The sequence below is a fragment of the Athene cunicularia genome (genome assembly GCF_003259725.1).
Source record: "Athene cunicularia isolate RWA chromosome 19 unlocalized genomic scaffold, athCun1 chr19_part1, whole genome shotgun sequence".
Taxonomy (NCBI): Eukaryota; Metazoa; Chordata; class Aves; order Strigiformes; family Strigidae; genus Athene; species Athene cunicularia.
In genome coordinates, this window is record NW_020799124.1 from 2,739,893 (window position 1) to 2,758,667 (window position 18,775).

At 36.9% G+C, this 18,775-nt stretch overlaps 1 protein-coding gene across 8 annotated transcripts in view; it reads left to right on the forward strand.

Annotated features, from left to right (window-relative positions):
• The window catches only part of BCAS3 (BCAS3, microtubule associated cell migration factor), a 371,871-nt gene that overhangs the window by 69,695 nt on the left and 283,401 nt on the right, over positions 1-18,775 (forward strand). For all 8 annotated transcript variants that reach the window (XR_003399716.1, XM_026861420.1, XM_026861421.1 and 5 more), the window contains exons 11-12: positions 5,856-6,026; positions 15,898-15,991. Coding sequence is in view for 7 of the 8 variants with exons in the window: in XM_026861420.1 (XP_026717221.1) it covers positions 5,856-6,026; positions 15,898-15,991 (265 nt within the window). In the remaining variant the exon portion in view is untranslated. The remainder of the gene's footprint in view (positions 1-5,855; positions 6,027-15,897; positions 15,992-18,775) is intronic.

Here is an 18,775-nt window from a genome sequence, read left to right on the forward strand (position 1 = left end):
CCACCCCACCCTCCCCATTCACAAAAGAGGAAAACCCAGTGAGAAATGTGCTAGCGCCCTGCGTACAGTCCTGATCCTGCAAATCTGAGTGGCCTTTGTTTTTCACACAGTAATTCTGTCCCTCTGAACTGATTTTGTTTAAAAAAAATTTATTTATTACAAACAGCTGTTCATATTAGTGACCTCTGTTACAGGAAACACATAGTAAAATGGATTTGTATAATGGCTATTCATAATATTACAAGTTTACGTGATTAGAAATCAACTCTGTGAATTATTACTCTTTTAGCATCGTGAAAACTGACTTTACAAGTGCTTGGTTCTTTTTGGACTCAATCACGTTAGCATTATGTGTTTTAATCTCTCTGAAGGATGACAGCGCAGTTAATTACCTGGCAGCTTTCTTTGAAGGTTGGAGTTTATTAATGACTGTTTACATACAGGTTCCATTGCCCGCTTTCCTCAGTTCAGATGACATTATAATATCCCCCTGTTTTCAAAGAAATGTCTGCGTTTTCATAGTATCAAAAGACGACCATGGCTTGGAAAAATCTTAAATGAGCCAAAGAGTATGCAGAACTGTTGTTTTACTACTCCCCTACCCCACTCCTTTCCTTGAGGACTTGCTTGAATATTTTGCCAAGTAATTTCTTTTTCTCACACACACACACACACAGAGTGAGCTTTGGCATTGTCTGGCAGACTTCGTGCTGATTACAAGGTTTCACTGTAACCACTAGCCTTTTCATTTTTGATACGCACAACAAAACAAATCTAATAATAGGAATTAAATGACAGCACAGAACAGAAATCTCAGCGTCACTGAAGAAAACAACAGTTACAAGAACCCACAGACAGACACAGGGCATGCCATCTCATGTAAAAACAAAACAAAAACACATATTCCATCAGCATAGCTTTGGATACGATCTCACTGTGGCTGGAGGAGGAGAAAAATCACAGTTTTTTACGTTGAGGAGAACTTGAATTGCTGTTCTGAGGACATCTGAAATCTGCTGTCTGCATGCTTTCACCATCAGCAAAAGTAGTAAATATGAGAGAAAATCTCCCCATACTCCTTCAATCTCAACATCATTAATGTGCTTTTTTTTTTACAGCACAGATAGTTTTAAAAACTCCACTGGCTTAGCATGATCAGCCACAGTTTTGATCTGGGGTAAAATATTAGAACTGGGTCACTGTGCTGCCAAAGCCAAGCCTACGCATCAGTGAAGAACAGCAGGCCAAAGCTTTCTTAACCCATGTAATGATCGTCACAGCATTCCTGTAGGCATTGAAGACTAAGCACTATTCTGTTTCATTATTTTCAGCAAACTAAAAAAATAAAAAAAATCTAAAAAAGGAGGACCTTTTATAGCCCTTACCCTCAGAGACATGGTTTTAAAGCCAGTAAGGACCAAAGGCAAAAGGTTAATCATAAGGGCACAAGCTTGATATTAATTTGTATTTCACATAGCACATTGCTTTTGCCCTCGACTGGCTGTTAGTATGAAACTTGCCTGTCACAGTAACATCTAATATATTTTTAAATATTTGCATGATTTGGCCCTTGAGTGTATCTCGGCCTTACTGTATTAACTTGTTATTTATGTCTGAGTGCGCAACACTCAATCTGATTTATCACCGATTTCATCGATTCTTGGCTTACTGTCTAGCAAGTTTTCATCTGTGATAACTGAAATGCTGACTTTCTTGTTGGACAGTGCTGCTTTTTGGTTCAGAAGTGGTTTCTTAAAAGTTCCTGTTGTGTCAGATTGTCTTGGGTTACAGCCTTTTCTCTGTTTGGAACCCCATTTCTTACTGAAGGAAATGAAAGAACCTTCATATAAAGGAGAAAGATAAAGCTGAGAGCAAAGAATCATTTCAGCAGGGTCGCTTTTGAGAATTACCTCAGATCCTCTGCAGAAGGTCTCAGTGGTGGTACAGAATATTTACTCTAACAGTATTTCCTTTGGTGAGAAATGTTTTTGAATGTCCTGGTAGTGAACGGTGGGTTTGTCCTCACTGTGATATACTGCTGTGTACTCTATGTGATGCAGCAAATAAATTTCCTCCTTAATCAAATAACTTAGGAGTCAGAAGCTCCCCTGTTAGCCGAGAATACCAAAGTCAAAATTGTGGTCATATTGGAGTGTGGTGGTTACGGATGCCAAAAGTCGCGTTATTTTGGTAACAGTATGAAGAATTCCTTTATGTCATCTTCCTGTTTGATTTTATAATTTCTAGAAGGATTTTATTTTGAACACTGAACTTTTTCCTGTTTGTCCGTAGATGCATCTTGCAGGAGCATTGCTTTCTGTTGTTGCTGGATAAGCACATGCATTTTTTTCCAGCTCAATCTCTTATTTTGATTTCCCCACGTTTGTTTGGCTTTCTGTCTGTTTACGTTCTAAAAAGCTCTGATAGTTCTTGTAATCTGACCAAGTAGAAAATTTCAGGAAATATAAAATGTGTCAAGATTCCAATTTACGTTAATGTTTAGCAAAGATAAAAATTGATGCATTTGGGAAAATGCAAATGTTGTTCCTTGTGGGATAAAGATTCTTTTCACTGCAGTCGAACACACGCAGTAGAATGGATGTAGAATATCTTTCAGAATAAACCCGATTATTACTTAACAGTATTAGTGATGGGAGAATATTCAGGTGCTGGGTTTGAGATGAGCATCCCAATGTGAAATTGCTTGTTACAATTATCCGTATTTATTAATTTTGGATGTGGCAAGGGAGGGGACATAGGAAAAGACAATCTTAGGCCCCCATGCTGTGTTCTTTTCCTGTCTTGTTGAAGAGGTTTGGTCCCCCCATGCCCCTGAGCGAGTCCCATTTCAGCTCCTTCTGCTCAAGTGGTGCTCACGCAGACCTTCCCCATCCTGATGTATCCCCAACGGTCAGACTTGCCTTGCTGTTTCAGATGAATTTCCTTATCGGTTTCTTCCCCGTCGTCTTTTCAGATTATGCAGCAAGAGCAGGAAAGGGAAACATCTTTGTGAAGCATGAGCATTTCAACAAACACTTAGTTTGAACTTAAATCTATAATTGATTGTATGTTCATTTTGCTCAAACTAACCATGAGGCTTTCTTATTGTTGATTACCAAGGCCTATCTTTTTGATCTCTCTTTCTGCTTTCTATAGATTTTTCATTTGTAAACAAATAAATCATGTGAAATATATTTATTATGAGAAACAGGAACAACGTACTGTTTTGTCACTAAAAGAATGCAAGACCTTTGTTGGAACAAAACAGTCTAACAGGCACTGAAAGATGCATTTTAATTTTCTCATCTGATTAAAGTTGTACTTATTTTTCAATTAAATGAGGTATGAGTGCATACATTTATTTTAATTAAATATATGTCTGTCTTATTTTTGAGTGAATATGAACTGTCTTCTTTTTAAGTAGATAGGGTACACGTGAGCGTACAAATAGTGTGTGTGTTTGCACAGTGTGCATCACTGCTTACAAAAGGAACTAGATCAAGGATTTTAATTTAATTTATACAAAAATTTCACTGAGTGTGCACTGGCAGGTTCCCATCAATGACAAAGGAACTGGGACAGTGCAAACTTTAACTTATTTCATTTAAAATATATTTGGCCTGTCAAATGTCTAACATCAAATTATAAACCAAGTTCTTCTCACCTCATAACTTCTTTAGTTGATTCTTTCTCCATATCTTTTAATCCTATAGTGGTAAAGTGATTTAGCACAGGCTGCATCTGTTTTCTCTTGTTACCTGATAACTTCTTAATGAGTACTAACAGCTTATGTGAGAGCAAGGTCATTAGCTCTAATGGATGGAGGGGACAGCTGATATGGCATGGGAAAGGTTAAAGATTACCAGAGAAGTTTTTTGCAAATATACACATAGCACAAAGAAGTAAGTGCCATAATGGTTTTGCACTGATATTTCTGGGCTAATGGCCTCGGCCATGTCTTTGTACACCTATTACTTCTCGGTAGTCTTGCAGTCACGGTCTACTCTAACATGTAATGGGGATTCATTTTGCTAGATAAGCATGCTAATTTTTTTTCCTAGAGAGCTATAAATTTATACTTGGCACTTTGTCACCCAATTTCTCTAAAGATAACATTAAAGATATTTTCTAAAATATGTGAATTAAAATTTTTGGTCTTTTAACTTGCATAGGTATTTTACCACATACTATTTCTCTACTCGTTTCTCTTTCCTGCTGTATAAACTACCCGTGCATTTTATATGATTTTAACTATTGGCCAGAAAACTGCCTTGTCAGTTTTTGTAAGGAAAGTGTCTGTTGAAATGCACTCTTGTGATGGCATTGGGTCTGTTTTAGGTCTATTCCTTGGATGTCATTGTCTGCTTTATGTTACGTTTTTCAGTCTTCTGAATTTGTCCACTGTTAAAATTTGTTTTATTCTCAGTTGTTGTATCTGAGTATAAAAAGAAATAATAAGAAACAAATGGCAGGATATTACTAAAGACTTTAAACCCCAAAGACATTCCTATGATAAAGGCATGGCTCGATTTTAAGTGGTAGTATCTCCATTAGCATTAATGGGGTAAGTACATCAGCTGAGGCATCTCAGAGGTTAATCAGGCTTCCTGGCTGGATATTGCCATCAATACAGTGTGGCGCCTAATTCTGTTGGCCCTTCAGAGGTTTTCCTGACAACACACTAACAGACTTTGTGTAAGTCATTTCCTATGAATTATTAAAACAAACGTTTGGCTGCTAATTGATGAACACTAATGTGTTTTCTAATCACTGCAGTTTGAGATTTTAGCACTAAACAAAGCAGTTGCAATTGATTTGTGGCTGCTTCTTGGTTTCAGCCTGTGATCTGTGCATTTTTTTTTTTCCTTTTCAATTTAGCAGGCAGCTTAGCTTGTCTTTTTAGTTAAGAATTGGCTTGTTACAGTGTCATTTCATTCTGATCTCTTTTGCTATTTCTTATTTATATTGCATAATAAATCTGCTCAATTCTTTGTAGGCAAATAAGAGCACAGTCCTTGATTCAAGGAGAAAGAAGATACTTAAAGTTGTATTTCTTTAAATCTATATCTCTCCTACTGTGTATACTCTCCCTCTTTCCCCAAATAAAATAAAACAACGTAAAAACAGTCTTCAGCATCTTTAGATGATAAAAGCTGGTACAATGAATCCGCTTTCAAACCCACGTCTGGAAAACATGCAGACTCTGGAAAGTCACGTTATTTGTGATGGGGTATGCGTGTTCTTTGTACAGAGCTGTCCTTTCTAGTACCTTGAGGATGGTGTTTTTAATTTTGCTGGGTTTGAATCTTCGTGGTCAGCTTTAATGCTGCAAAAGGCATAATTGCTGAGAAACGAATGTGTTTGTCGTATCTAAGGCCAAACTTGTCTCTTGCACTTGTGCAGAAGACACAACTATTGCAGCGTTAACCATTAGGGGCTCTAAGTATTTCTCTCTGTAATGCTGCTCTCCACACGCACCCATCTTGACTTCATCGTTTGATTTTTTTTTTCTAACTATCCACGCTCTGTGCCTCTTGGAATAAATAAAGAACAAAGTTAAAGGACAAAACTGTAACATTTAGACAATGTTAAAATATTTAGTTTTTCAGGAACGGTTTGGAAGCATTTGATTCCAAAATAAAGGTGAATATTTCAAATCGGTAGGTTGCTAAATTTTTTCAAGGTACTTCTGTTACAGGCAGCCTTTTGCAGCTTATGTATCACTTATAAAAACATTTGTTTTGTGTGTTTCTGGTAGGCACAATCTAGCTGTATTAATTGTGTTGAGAAAAAATTCAAGATAGATCCACAAAACAGCCTTAGACATAATTTATTGGTTCTCTTTCTTTTTATAGACGATAAAGACTGGACTTACAATGGTTGGGAAAGTAGTTACACAGCTGACAGGAACTCTGCCTTCAGGAGCAACCGAAGAAGAAATTTTAGCTCATAGCAACATTCGTCGAAGTCCTCTGGTGCCTGGAATCATCACTATCATTGATACAGACACAGTTGCAGAAGGACAGGTAATACAGTTTGCACAGAAACAGAATATCTATTAATTTTCATGAAAATCTCAGGAAAATATATTTTATGTTTTTGCAAAGGAAAAAATAGATGAGGTTTTTGTTAGGTCAAAAACTTTTACAGACACACAGAGCTGTGATAAAGTCCTATTTGAAATTAAACCAAAATATATATTGCCCTTAGAACGTATTTATGTGACACTTTGACAACGTCAAGTGTGAAGTGTCACATTTTGTCTCTCTAACACTTGTGCATAATTGACATTGATTTATGCTGATCAGTCGAAATGTATATGTAGTCTGATTATATTTATTAATATATAAAGTGATGGAAAATGTGATTGTCTAGAAATACGGTGAAATGTGGAATTTCAGTTTAAAAAAGATGATGAGTGCAGTTGGATTTTAAGTACAAAAGCTTATAATTTTACATAAATTTCAAAACTAAAATGAAATGAAGCATGATGCTGTTTTGTGAGGTATATGTAGTATTTTACTAATAACACACAGTACAGTGCATCAAGCTAAATATTGAAAAATCCACACCGTTATCACCCAGAGTTTAAATTGGTGTCATGTACTGTCTTTATGATGGAGAAAGGTATCCCTGTCTTTTTTGTTTGTTTCTACCAATCATCTCATTTTTAAGTGTCTGGTCCTGGAATCGGTGTTTCTGCAGGACTCCTACAGACTTCATTATTCTGTAACTATTTTGTAAAATTTCTTCCCCAATGTTCACGTTTATTGAATTTAAAACAGAAGAAAACTATTTCTTTTTTCTTGTTTTCCCTTTATGATGCTTATTGCAGGTAAGTTGGTAACGTATTGATGACACACGAGTAGTCAAGTTATTTTCTTTCCTTACCTGACAAGAAAATAAAATGTTTTACTTGAAAACAAACATTAAACAGAAAACCTGTATGCAGTTTGAGCTGGGGTTGTTCCTGAGAATTAGTTCAGAAGCACTTAGCCAAGTGACATTACATTGAAAGGGCATTGTTAATATAACATTAGAGGCCTTTTCCTGCAAAATTAAAAGAAAAAAAAAAGGAGAATTGAAAAAAATGTATATTACTTAAGATCTTACAGAGTCAGGTCTTAAGGTAAGTCTCTTGACCATTTGGGTTTGTTTTTGTTTCTTGGTAAAAAAACTGCCAGGAAAAAAAAAAAAAAAAAGAAAAAAGAAAAGAAAAATTTTGCTTCATAAATTTCTCATGAAGCCTCGTTTAATGCGGTCATTATTTCTGACGGTCATTGTCTGTGCTTTGATTCTTCTGCATAGGCCTAGGGGGAAAAAAAATGATATATCTTCGGTTTTTAAGTCTTGTTATGTATGATTTAGAAGTTTTATGAACTTGTCCTCTGACCTTAACAATAGTAAGGAGCTATCAAGCCTAAAGGGCACTGTGGAAAAGTAGTTGTAAAAATGATAACGCTTGCCTTGTCCAAATACTGCTGCTGTAACATAAATAAGCCATCAGTTCTAGTAAAATCATTTTTGTCTTGAATCTCTAGGGAAGTAGGCTTTAAGTTAGATATCCTAATTGTGTGTCTTGCCTTCATATTTTTGTGATCTGAAGTTTTAAAATGCTATTAAATTAATAATTTATTTTCAGTGCTGAGACTCACTTTCAAAACTAACATTCTATTTTTTTCCAGGAGAAATAATCCTTCGTTTGTGGTGTTAGATTTTTGTGGCACAAAAGACTTTTTTAACAATCTTTTCTTACTGAAATGTGCATCTAGTAAAAAGAAAGTTACTTAAAAATAAATACATTCTGTAATATTCTAAATAAAGCCTGTCATTCAACAAAAGTCCCAGTAAAGAACCTCCTGGTGTAAGGAGTATCATGCGTGCTCACAGTCCCCGCTGAGCTCTTGTCCATCACTCCAGCTGTATTTCTTTGCCAGGTGGAAATGTAAGTGTTTGTGCACAGAGCCTCATCTGAACGTGGGAGATTTGTGATTTTTTCAGTTGTGTGAACCGACTTGTCCCAGGGAGCCTGGCAGGGAGCCTGTGCTTGTGTGCTGGCAGAAGCAGGCAAGCCTGCAAGAAGTGACATGCTAGTTCAGATGGCAAGTATTTGTACTGGCTGGGTAGTCCTGGCTAGTTTTTACAGCATCACTGAAGTGTCAGTTCAGGAAAGCGTTTTAGCAAGCCTGACCTTTAAATGATGCGAGTAATCTCGCTGAACTAAATGGGATGGCTCTCGCACTTGAACGTAAACTGATAGTTAAGCATCGTGCTGATTTGAAACCTGGGTGACTGAGCTACACTGATTCTTCCTCATTATATTAATCTCTGAAATTATTTTCCTCTTCTGTGGCAAATCGAGCTGCTGACAGTAATCATCCAAATTTCATTATTCCTGACACTTTGGTTGAAGTAGAGGCGTGATTGAGCCTAATGCAGAGTGCAGCCTCACCTGTAATTGCTGGACAGGCCCGGAGCAAATGCCTTGCCTAGCTTAGTCTCAGTGTTCTTGATGCTGTGTGGCAGTGATTTCTCTGAAGTTACTGGTTTCTCATCCCACGTTTCAGATTCCAGTTGGGAAATACAAGGTCTGGGTGGGTACAAAGAAACTCTTAGTGGCATTCTTGCTCCCTCCTGTGAGGGAGATCCCTGATTTGGAATATTTCATTGCTGCTGGATGGGGATGCTGCTGCCTGGCCATGCCCATTGCAAGCATCCGCCTTCCTAAAGTGTCTGGGAAACCCCAAGAATGAGGAGTGCCTAGCAATTCTGGGTCGAATCAGTGCTTTGAAAGCCTTACATCCCTTTCATCAGAGATTTGTCTAGAAGCTGTGTCGTATATTTGTGTGTGTGTGTGTGTGTGTGTGTGTTTTGGAGGTTGTCGGCCTAATCGCAAATGAGGGAGTTTTAGAAGCAGAAAGAAGTTATTTTCTTCCCGTCAGTGGACTCCTAATGTAAAAGGAATACCTCACCTCCTTCAGGCCAATAAAGATTGCTGTCTGCCTGCGCAGCTTAACTAAGAATTTGAGTGTTGTAATGAAATAAACTAATTTCCAAATACATCTTTAAGATTATGTATAGTATAAAAGGGAAGAAACCTGCTTTAAAAAGAGAAAGAAAATGGAAGAAGATGACAGTAAACTTAAGGCAACCAAACATGTTCTTTTGAAGGAGAAATAAGCACTTTTTTTAGTGGGGGAGCAGGTTGAGTTTTTTAAATATAAAAGAAATAAAAAATAATACCTAGATTTAAAGGCTTGCAAAGTAATGATGCATGTGCTTGTCCATTTATTTTGAGCACAGCGACGTGGGTTTTAAAGACAGCGAGCTGCTCTGTGCATGTGTACAAACATACAGATTTATTTGCTAGTAGGACGATTAAGGACCGTGTTTTGGACATAAGCCAGAAGGACTAACTATACCTTCAGGTTTTCACTAATTTTTATTATATCTGCCATTTCAATGGCATCCAATATAAAGAATGTGAAATGGAACTCAATGCATTTCATGAAATGACTGTGCTACCATGGCAGAGGTTGAAATGTTAGCTTACCGCTGAAAAATACACAATTAACAACTAAAGAAAGCTTCTAATGGAATCTTGCAGGATTAAATCTGTAGGGAAAATATTTTTAATAAACCTTATGAATGTAGACATTGTAGTAAAATCTCATACCCAGCAGTTGTTTATATGATAGCTCCTACTTTCAGAATCAGTGGTACTTTAAGAAAATTTGAATTATGAAGTAATTAAATAAACGCAATGGAATGCAGAATTATTGAAGTTGGCTGTCATCATATATTTGTGAAGGGAGTAAAAATAATTATTGAGATGCCCAAGTAACTTTGTGGTAAACCAAAATATGTTAACAAGGTTGTGTGCTTGTTTAAACTTCCTTCTAATGAAGTGTTAGCAAACTTTTCAGTTAGATGTAATGACTATTTATTTGAATCCGTTAATTAGTTGAAATGGATAAAACTAAAGCTGTACAGATGTCCTCTTTTTCAGTAATTGGAATTAAATGTGTAAGACTTTAGTGGCTTGAGTTTTAAAGAAAAATTATTTTCTTTCGACCTTTGTTTCTGTATTCTTAATTAATTCATCAACTAGGCCACCCACGTGTAGTCTGCAATAATGACCTTTCTCAAAAGTCGCCAGTTTTGTGACTGAATGTAAATCTGTTAAACATCTAACATTTAGTTGACAGAGAAATATGTGGCCATTTAAAAATACAAAAGTTGATTCTTAGTGTTTTTGATAGAACAATGTGATTGATGAGATATCATTGTGTTGCTTTCGCAGATCATCCAAAACACATGAAAATATTTGAGGAAATATTTTAGAAATAACTTATAAAAATAAGATAACATGTTGATCTTTTTATGTTTTAAAATGTGATTGGTGCTTTTTTCTGTTCCCTATTAACTTTTTATTGCATTAAAGAGGAATTTTCAGAAAAAAAACTGCAGACTGCTGCAGTTCCAAAAGTTCATTTTCATTTGGTAAGGAGTTGATAACAATTGAACCAAATAAAGATGCTTATCGGGAGCAAGAATTGTTGTGAAACTTTGGTCTAAAGCAAAAAGAAGCTAAAAGAATAAAGTGTATTCAATAATAAAACTTTTAACTACATATGTAATTCCACTGGTCATTAACACCAGTGCTTTTATTTACAAGAACAGCTTTCACAAAGGCTAATTTGATGTTCTAATGGTCATATATTTGGCATCAGTTTTCCTCACTTTTTATATCTACAAGTATTACAGAAGAATTCTTTTTATATATAAATATAAATATAAATATAAAAAGAGCAACAGGATTCCCTCAGAGCATAATACTGTCTGCCTTACTTTTATTAAAGGAGATCTGTTTTTTGTCAGGAAGACATTTTTGTCTCAGATAAATGGTTCAGGCTGAGCACAAGGCTGTTTTGAGTTTATGCTGGATTCTATTAAAAGGAGTGCAGTAGTTAATGCCACAGATTTATCACTTTTAGCCCTTTTCCACTGATGTTTGACCTTAGCTATAAGTTGGGGGAGGCTAACTGGGGGGGTCGGTATGGACGGGGTTGGGTTTTGTGCATACGTCTTGGGAACGAAGCAAACGCTGCCCTAACTTCAGCTGTTTAAATCAATGGGGATCTCAATAAGTATACATGCAAAGACCTCTTTATTATATAACATCCATATTTATAAATATCGCCAAACCCATGTGTTTTTATGATGATGGGATTGTTCTTTCTTAATTTTATTAAGAGTTGAACCTGCTTGATTAGATTTGTGTCCATTTTTATTTGTGTTACTTTCATGTTTTATTTAAAAACATGTCTCCACTGGGATAAGTGGTGTAATTTGCCTTTAAAGATTAAAATAATTGAAGTCATAATTACTAGTGGCTTCTGTTCAGCAGTATGGAAAATACAGCGAATGAAGAAAAATATGGCATAGGAGTAAAACGCTTCAGCTATCTCTTGCCCTCAAAGCAAACGTTATTTTCTGATAGCAAATGTAATGATCCTCTAGGTGTTTTGTCTGGTTCTCTTTTAGAATAAGATAAAGAGGACTTGATTCATCTTCGGTCAACTACAGTGTCCTCCTGAACTTGCACAGGGCCGGCTTGAGGGAGCTGCAGCGGTGGCTCAGCATCTCCAGCTCCAGACTCGGCTGGCTGGGTGCTGCTTTGAAAACCGTGGGGCAGCTCTCTTGGGAAGATGCTCTTTGGGCATCAGGAATAGGCTGAGTGCTGAACTACAAGGCCATCTTGGTAGAAGAGCCTCTGTGGTTCTTTCTTGTGATGTTTTTGTTTTGGTTTTTTTTTTTCATCTTAAATTGCTGTTTCTAGTTGTGACAGTAGGGAACTCTGCAAGGAAGATACTTGAGCATCCTTCTGAACCTCAGTGACTGTGCAATTATCAGAGTCATGCTAAGATTTACAAACCTTTTTCAATGAGAGACTTCATAAGGTCTTTTAATAGTCGAGTGGTTAGAGGCCACTCACTACCTTGGAGAACGAAGCCTGTTTGGAATGAAGAAAATTGCAGCCTCAGGATTCCTGTGGGCCTGATCTGCCCTGTGCATCAGGAAGCTGAACGAGCTGCTTCCTTTGAGCTTTTTGACAGCACTTGCATGCGTTATTAGGCAATTTGTTTTGACTTCCAAGAAAAATTTCCAACACTCTGCTCTTTTCAGTGGTAAGAAACCATAAACTGGTCAAAAGGAACCAGTTGTACGGTGTCAGTATTGATTTAATGTGCTGTTTGTTAGCCCACGGACATCGTTCTATCTGCAGAGGCACTGGAGAGCGTCTTGCACTTCAGCATTTCAAGTCGTGGTTTCCAAAATTTGTGAAGCCTCTGTGGCAGAGGCCTTGGATACTTCTTCATTACTGTACAGCTCCTGTCTTCTTCCTCGTCTGCGCAAAATTTGTGCTATTTGATCTATCCAAATTTATCTAAACCCTGTTGTGCTAAGGCAGGATATCCATTTAGAGATCTCTAATACAGAAAACAGTGTATTCCAGCATCTTATGTTATATCAGTGTAGTTTTGTCTTCTGTAAGTGGTGTACAATAGTGAAAATCATACTATGATTTTAAAGCTATGTAAGCTCTAAACGGGCATGTGAACCAGGTTTTGTTTTGTGGCAGGTTTCGAAGGGATGTGTCCAAAGAGGCTCCTCTTTGGTTGATGATGTAGTTAAGTCAACTGCTGTAATTATTTTTTTTTTTCCCTCCTCCTTCCTCTGTAGTGTTAAAATTGTAAAAAGTGATGTATGTTTTCCCCAACTGTCCACTGCAAAAGTGCAGGGGAAGGACATGACAATCCTTGCAGTGCAGCCTAAAGATTTAAATGCAAGTTGTTGATTTTTTAAAAAGTACTTTTCTTCTTTGATCCACCAGGATTTATTTTTTCATGTTGATTTTAAAAAGATGAAGAACTTTTTTTGTCACCTTTATCTTACCTTGCACAAGCAAGTGTTGTTTCTACGTGTGTGTTTCAGAAGCAAGTATTTCCATTCTGTGGCCACAGCGGGTAGGGAATGACAGATATCAGATGTCAAGAAAGAAAGGTGGTGTGGCACCATCACAGCCCGAGTTTCACATTCGCCACTACCCAAGGGTTTCAAAACTTTTGAGTAATGAAGGTGATTTTGTGGGTGTTTTGTTGTGGGTTTTTGTTGGTGTGTGTGTTTGTTTTTGGTTTTTTTTTTTTTCCTTGTGCTTGGCTAATGCAGGAGACTAGCATATTTTAGTTTGAGGCTGAAAGCTCTGCATGAGCCAGGCTTTTGGTGGCAGGCGAGGGTTTTCAGGATCTACGAGCTCACAGTGGCTTTTCTTTTTTTCCTGGTAGGACATTATGCCGCTAAGTTGTTCTTCCTTGTATTTCTGTCACAAACATCAGAATTGTATAACAGCCAAAATAAGGACTGCTTTTCTATAGCTGAAAATCAGCTTTTACAATGAAAAGTGAAGATTTTAGAAAACTCCTTTTAGATTAAATATAAAGGATTTTTTCCAGGAATATAACTTCAAGCATGGAATCCGTTAGGGTAGCATACAAATAATAGATTTGTGCTTTATTGTATTCTAAAATTGATATGTCTCAGGTGCTTCACAATTTTTCATGTGAAATTTTTGCTTGGTGTTGTGTTTCCAGAGGAAAAATATTTAAAGGTCGTCTGACCATGCAGAGTGTTCCTGGGCTGTTGAATAGGGTTTTTTTTCCTTGCAGAGATGATAACAGTGGTGCATTTATCATTAGGTGGTGGTTTGTTGTTTTTTTTTTTAAAAAAAAAGACATGCTGAATTAATCCAGTTTACAGTCTGTAGAAGATGATGCATGTGAAATATGCTGTATAACTGTTTTTATCAATGATTTAGGTACTGAAAATATTTTCAACAGGCTAGATTTTTAAAAAAACCTTTCTGTTTCTTTTGCAAAGCTGGTTTATGGTGTTACTTTATTGTTATCGAGTTATCTTTAGTTAAACCAAAATGTTTAGGATAAGACCAAGTTACCTAAAAGTGGAAGCTGTGAAAAGATGATGTATAGGAGTTTAGTGCAGTTTATATAGGCTGAGAAAAGAACACTGTTTCTCTGAAAAGCTCTTAGGAAGATCTCCAGACCCTTTGGTTAGTGGTTCTGGAATAAGCACGAAATGCTGACAACGGAAAGCAAAACCATAATTGTGCTTATGTGACAGTGCCAAGTAATTGGAACATTTAAAGTCAGTCAGGCGCAGGCCTCTTCATCCATATTACGTGACTTTTTTAAACATTTAAAGCTGATTTCTCTTTTTGAAGCATAAAAATATCTTCAAATTATTCTGATATCTGTTAGGAATAGGAAGTATTAAAAACCTTTCAGATTATTTTGGAAGCAGCAGACAAATTATTCTGAACTTGAAATGGGAAATTTTTGCACTATCTTATTAAGAAGGTGGTTTTTGCTTACCACAGAAACCCTTTTATTAAGTCCTCTTATGACAGATCTTTCTCATTGTTTTACTTAATTTAGTCTTTACCATGATGTAACCAAGGAATAAAATACTTTTACAGCTCTTGCATATGTTTGTCCACACATCTTTTGGACCTCTTCAATAAATCTAAGAATATCTTTTCCTTTTTACACAATTAGACATTGGTAATACTTTGTCCTTTCAGAGGTCCTTTTCTATGTCTTCAGAGTCAGCTTTTAGTTTTGACTGGCCCAAGTAGTTTTTATCAACTTCAAATAACCCTTTGTTTAGAAAATCAAAAGCTCATCCTTCATCCCTTTCTCCACAAGCTGTTGCACAACACAGATCTCAGTCCAGATATTTCCTTTTTCACTTCATTTCCCTCTATTGTGAAAATACTCTCCTACCTTTTATCTGCTTTTTTGTTCACAAGAAGGTATTTTATGACAGTGTGGTTTTTCTTAAGGGGGTTTGATTATCAACCTTTGTAATACTTTTAATTTCAAGATGAAGAAGAATCTTGTTAGCTTTATATTTTGCAATGTGGGTGCTTTCATACATGTTCCCAGTCCTCAGCATGTCTTGCATTGTTCGGAAGTCCAGACACCTCAAGCCCATCACCACTTACTAGCAGGATGCAAGCTGTAGTGTTCCCACCTATGCAAGTGGTGGAAAGCAAACCCGCTTTCCTTGACTGGGTTTGTGGTCTGTTTTTCCACTTATTTGCCACGTATACTCTGAATCCTCCCAAATAAAATACTGATTGAAGTAATGGTTAAATATTACCTTTCCTTTGAAAAACTCTATGCTACCTTTTGTTTTTCTTATGTGATTTTTGTTATTGCTTAGAGAGAATCATGTTTACAGCTGACCTGTGTGTGCTCCTCAGTGTGACTGCACTGATCCTCCTTACGTTAGTCCAGCTGCACGCTGCTGCCGAGTAGGGGAACGAGAGCTCCTGTCCAGGAGAGCTGAATGAACAGGAGAGCTCCTGTCACGAATCCAAGAGTAATGGACCCCCTCTTGCTTACAGACATACAGAGAGGTCACAACCCTTGCTTCAGCCAACAGCAGTGGAAACCTCAAATGTAGCATCCTGGTGCACTGTGTACAGACTTCTGTAATAAGTTTCTCTGCAGCCGTTAATACTTTATGTAGCAGAACAGTAATTTTTCATTTTGCCTTATTTGCATAGGATAAATAAGTAGGGAATCCAGGTATAAAGTACATCATTCTTTCTGGTTAATAGTAGGTTATTTGGGCATGTGTTTCTATCAGAAAATATTACAGAAGATTGTTTCTGTTTAGTTTACATGCAGCTATATTTCTAATTCATACCACTGTGTGTAGCTTAAAACAATTCCTGTATCAGTGAGTTGGTGTTTTCTGGGGTGTGTTTTTACTTCCTAACCTTCCTTTGTCTCTATAATTATTATGCAGGTGCTCGTCAGTGAGGACTCCGATAGCGATGGCATTGTGGCCCACTTCCCTGCCCATGAAAAGCCTATTTGCTGCATGGCTTTTAACCCTAGTGGTAAGTTATTTTGCTGTTTTAATGTGATAGTTGTAAACGAGATGAAGACAGTAAAATATCATAGCATGTGTTGGTTGCTTTGGAGAAATTGCAGATAACCATTGTGATGGTGCAAGTATCTACTCACTGGTAGTAGGACTTTTGGCTTGCTCTGTTGGGTGTTAAACATGTCATATAGCGGCTACTTTGTCTTTTCTTGAAATTTCAGACTTAACTTACACTGTGATATATGTGAGAAGATTCAGTCTATCACTTTGAATGAAGTAGAAGTACTAAGAATTAGTTTCTGTTGAGTATCCTGCCAGCCAGGTATCCAGATGCAGGTATTCAGAGGATCAGCACATGTATTAAATTGTACTTCTCCATAAACATGAAAATAAAACTAATCATTTCACTGGCACTGGTTTTTAAAATAATTTACACTGCCATTATGTGTTTTGTTGATGAAGAGTTTGCAATTACACCCTCTCCCCTGAGTGAAATCAACTATAATCTGAAAATACTTTTAAGAAACTCTACAAAAGTAGCTATTCCTCTCTTTTGTCTTTATAAATGAACAATGACTGTGGGCAGCAGAGATAACTACGAGTCTTCTCTGTTAATAAATGTTACTAATTTGACAATTAATGTGTTTACTATGCTTATCTATAGACAGCCAAAAAAAGGGTTTGGTTGGTTACAGTCATAGTCACTGAAATGGGGCCAGTGAATCCACAGCTTCCACTTGCCTAAATGAACCATTTCTAAAATGTAGCAAAAGCCATGAAGATCTTGAGGGTGAAGTCGTATTTCAGAGAATAAAACTAAATGTCCGTCATTTATGTTTTCGCTTTTAGTGACCAGTTGGTCTTATTCTGACATCCCATCTGTTATGTCAGAACTCTTTAGCAGTACTGCGCAGTTCACAAGCGTTCTCACTGTGAGTTTTTGACATTAAAAATTGTATTCTCGTCTGGCTGAATTTTCTTCTGATACTTGAAAGAATTTTTTGTGGAACTCTGTGTGTTGAACTGAGAATCGACTATGCCATTTTCAGGACAGTAATATTTTTCCTTCGTACTCTGGTAGAAGGATAATACCTAGAGCTGAGCAATGCGAATTAAATGAAATAAACACAGCTGCTTAAATCACAATGCTTTATAGATATTAATGAAATCCCTCCCTAAGACAGTTTTTATAATTGTATAAATTTAAGGGAAACAATGTTTATGCAAAAGCAAATTAATTGGTTATTTTTTAAATTGAAGGATGTATTTGCATATTATTGGATTACTTGTATTATAATCAAGTTTTTCTGGTTTGCTCAGGTACTAAAATTAAAATCCTGTGTATATGATGTAGCAGACCATTACTTTAGGTCTAATGGTGCAGTAAGATAACGGCAAAACCCTTTTTCTAATTGGTATTATTTTTGACTGATTGCAAATTGTACGTTCTGAGATATTTGCAGGAGGGATGATTCAAGGCGAGGCGTTGAATCACACCGCGTGTTCTAGCTACAGCAATAGCAAAACAGTTGAGAACCATTACCTCAGCTGCTGACAGTAGGAAAGCAGCACTTAACACAGGATCCTGTATTCTTTATTTAACATCAAGGCAAAATTTTGTTTGAAGCCCGTGTTGTAAGTAACATCATCTTAATCCATTATGTAGTGGTACCTTGCCAATCAAGCCGATCTCGTTACAAAGCAGAACGAAACAAGAGGTGGCTTTTGATGCTGTCGTCATCTATTGGCTGGTTGTAGTGAAAAACCATTTTACTGTGGAGTGATGCTGCACCAGAGCATAGCAACTGCAAACTTGTGCTGTGAAGGCAAACAGGGAACACCGACCTGTTTCGATGAACTATTTTATTCTCTGTGGTTGATTAAATAGCTTAATTTCATCATGTCTCATCCCAAGGGCCCATGAACTCCACAGGTGTTCAGTTCTGTAAAAACTTACAGGATTGTGTTTGGAAAAAAACTAAAGCAAAGGCACTACTGACACTGGAAACCACTGAAGGTCAGTGTATATGGGAAGGGGAGATATAGCCGATTTTTGTGTAGAAACCAGTAGAACCGTGCCACAGCTGCTTTAAACTGTATTTTAAAGGTATCGGTTGCCAGTAAGAGAAATTTTTTTAGGTTTCTGCTGTTTACGTTTTCATACTAAACAGGGAGCTTACTAGGGATAAGTTAAATATGGTGAAGTAACAGAACAGAATTTCTTGGTATCACTGCAAAAATAGTTCCCGGCAATAGATCACTTCACTGTAGGATTATCAGAAACCAGTCCAATGGGAAGAAAAGAGACTCACTAGTGTCAGTAAATGGCAGTCATGATTTTTCCCTAATCTTTCTTTTTGAAAGCAAGAAGAAATCCTTTACCGCCCTTAGAGCGCCCAGATATTTTAAGTTATAATGGACCTGATTGAAAGTCTGATGCAAACAGTGGCAGGACTCCTGCTGATATGGTGTGTGGCTTTTTTGCTTTTTTTTTTTTTTTTAATTTTTTTTTTATTTTGCTGTTTTGGGCGTTGATTTTTTTCCTCTCAGCAAGGTAAATAATCTCTGTGGAGTTCCATGCTGGGTTACCTGGCAAGGAGAGCTTGTTGTACACACAGCCTTTGACATTGGGTGCGTTGGAAGGCAAAACCATGGAAGAACAAGCAGGGGTGTCTCTGCGTAGTGTTTATTGTGCTGTGTAGTCATTTCTGTAGTGACTTTTGTTGGCATTAGATCTACCTTTTGTTTAAATTCAAGGCAAATCTATTGAATTTTTTTCTTTCCTGTTTTTGAGGTA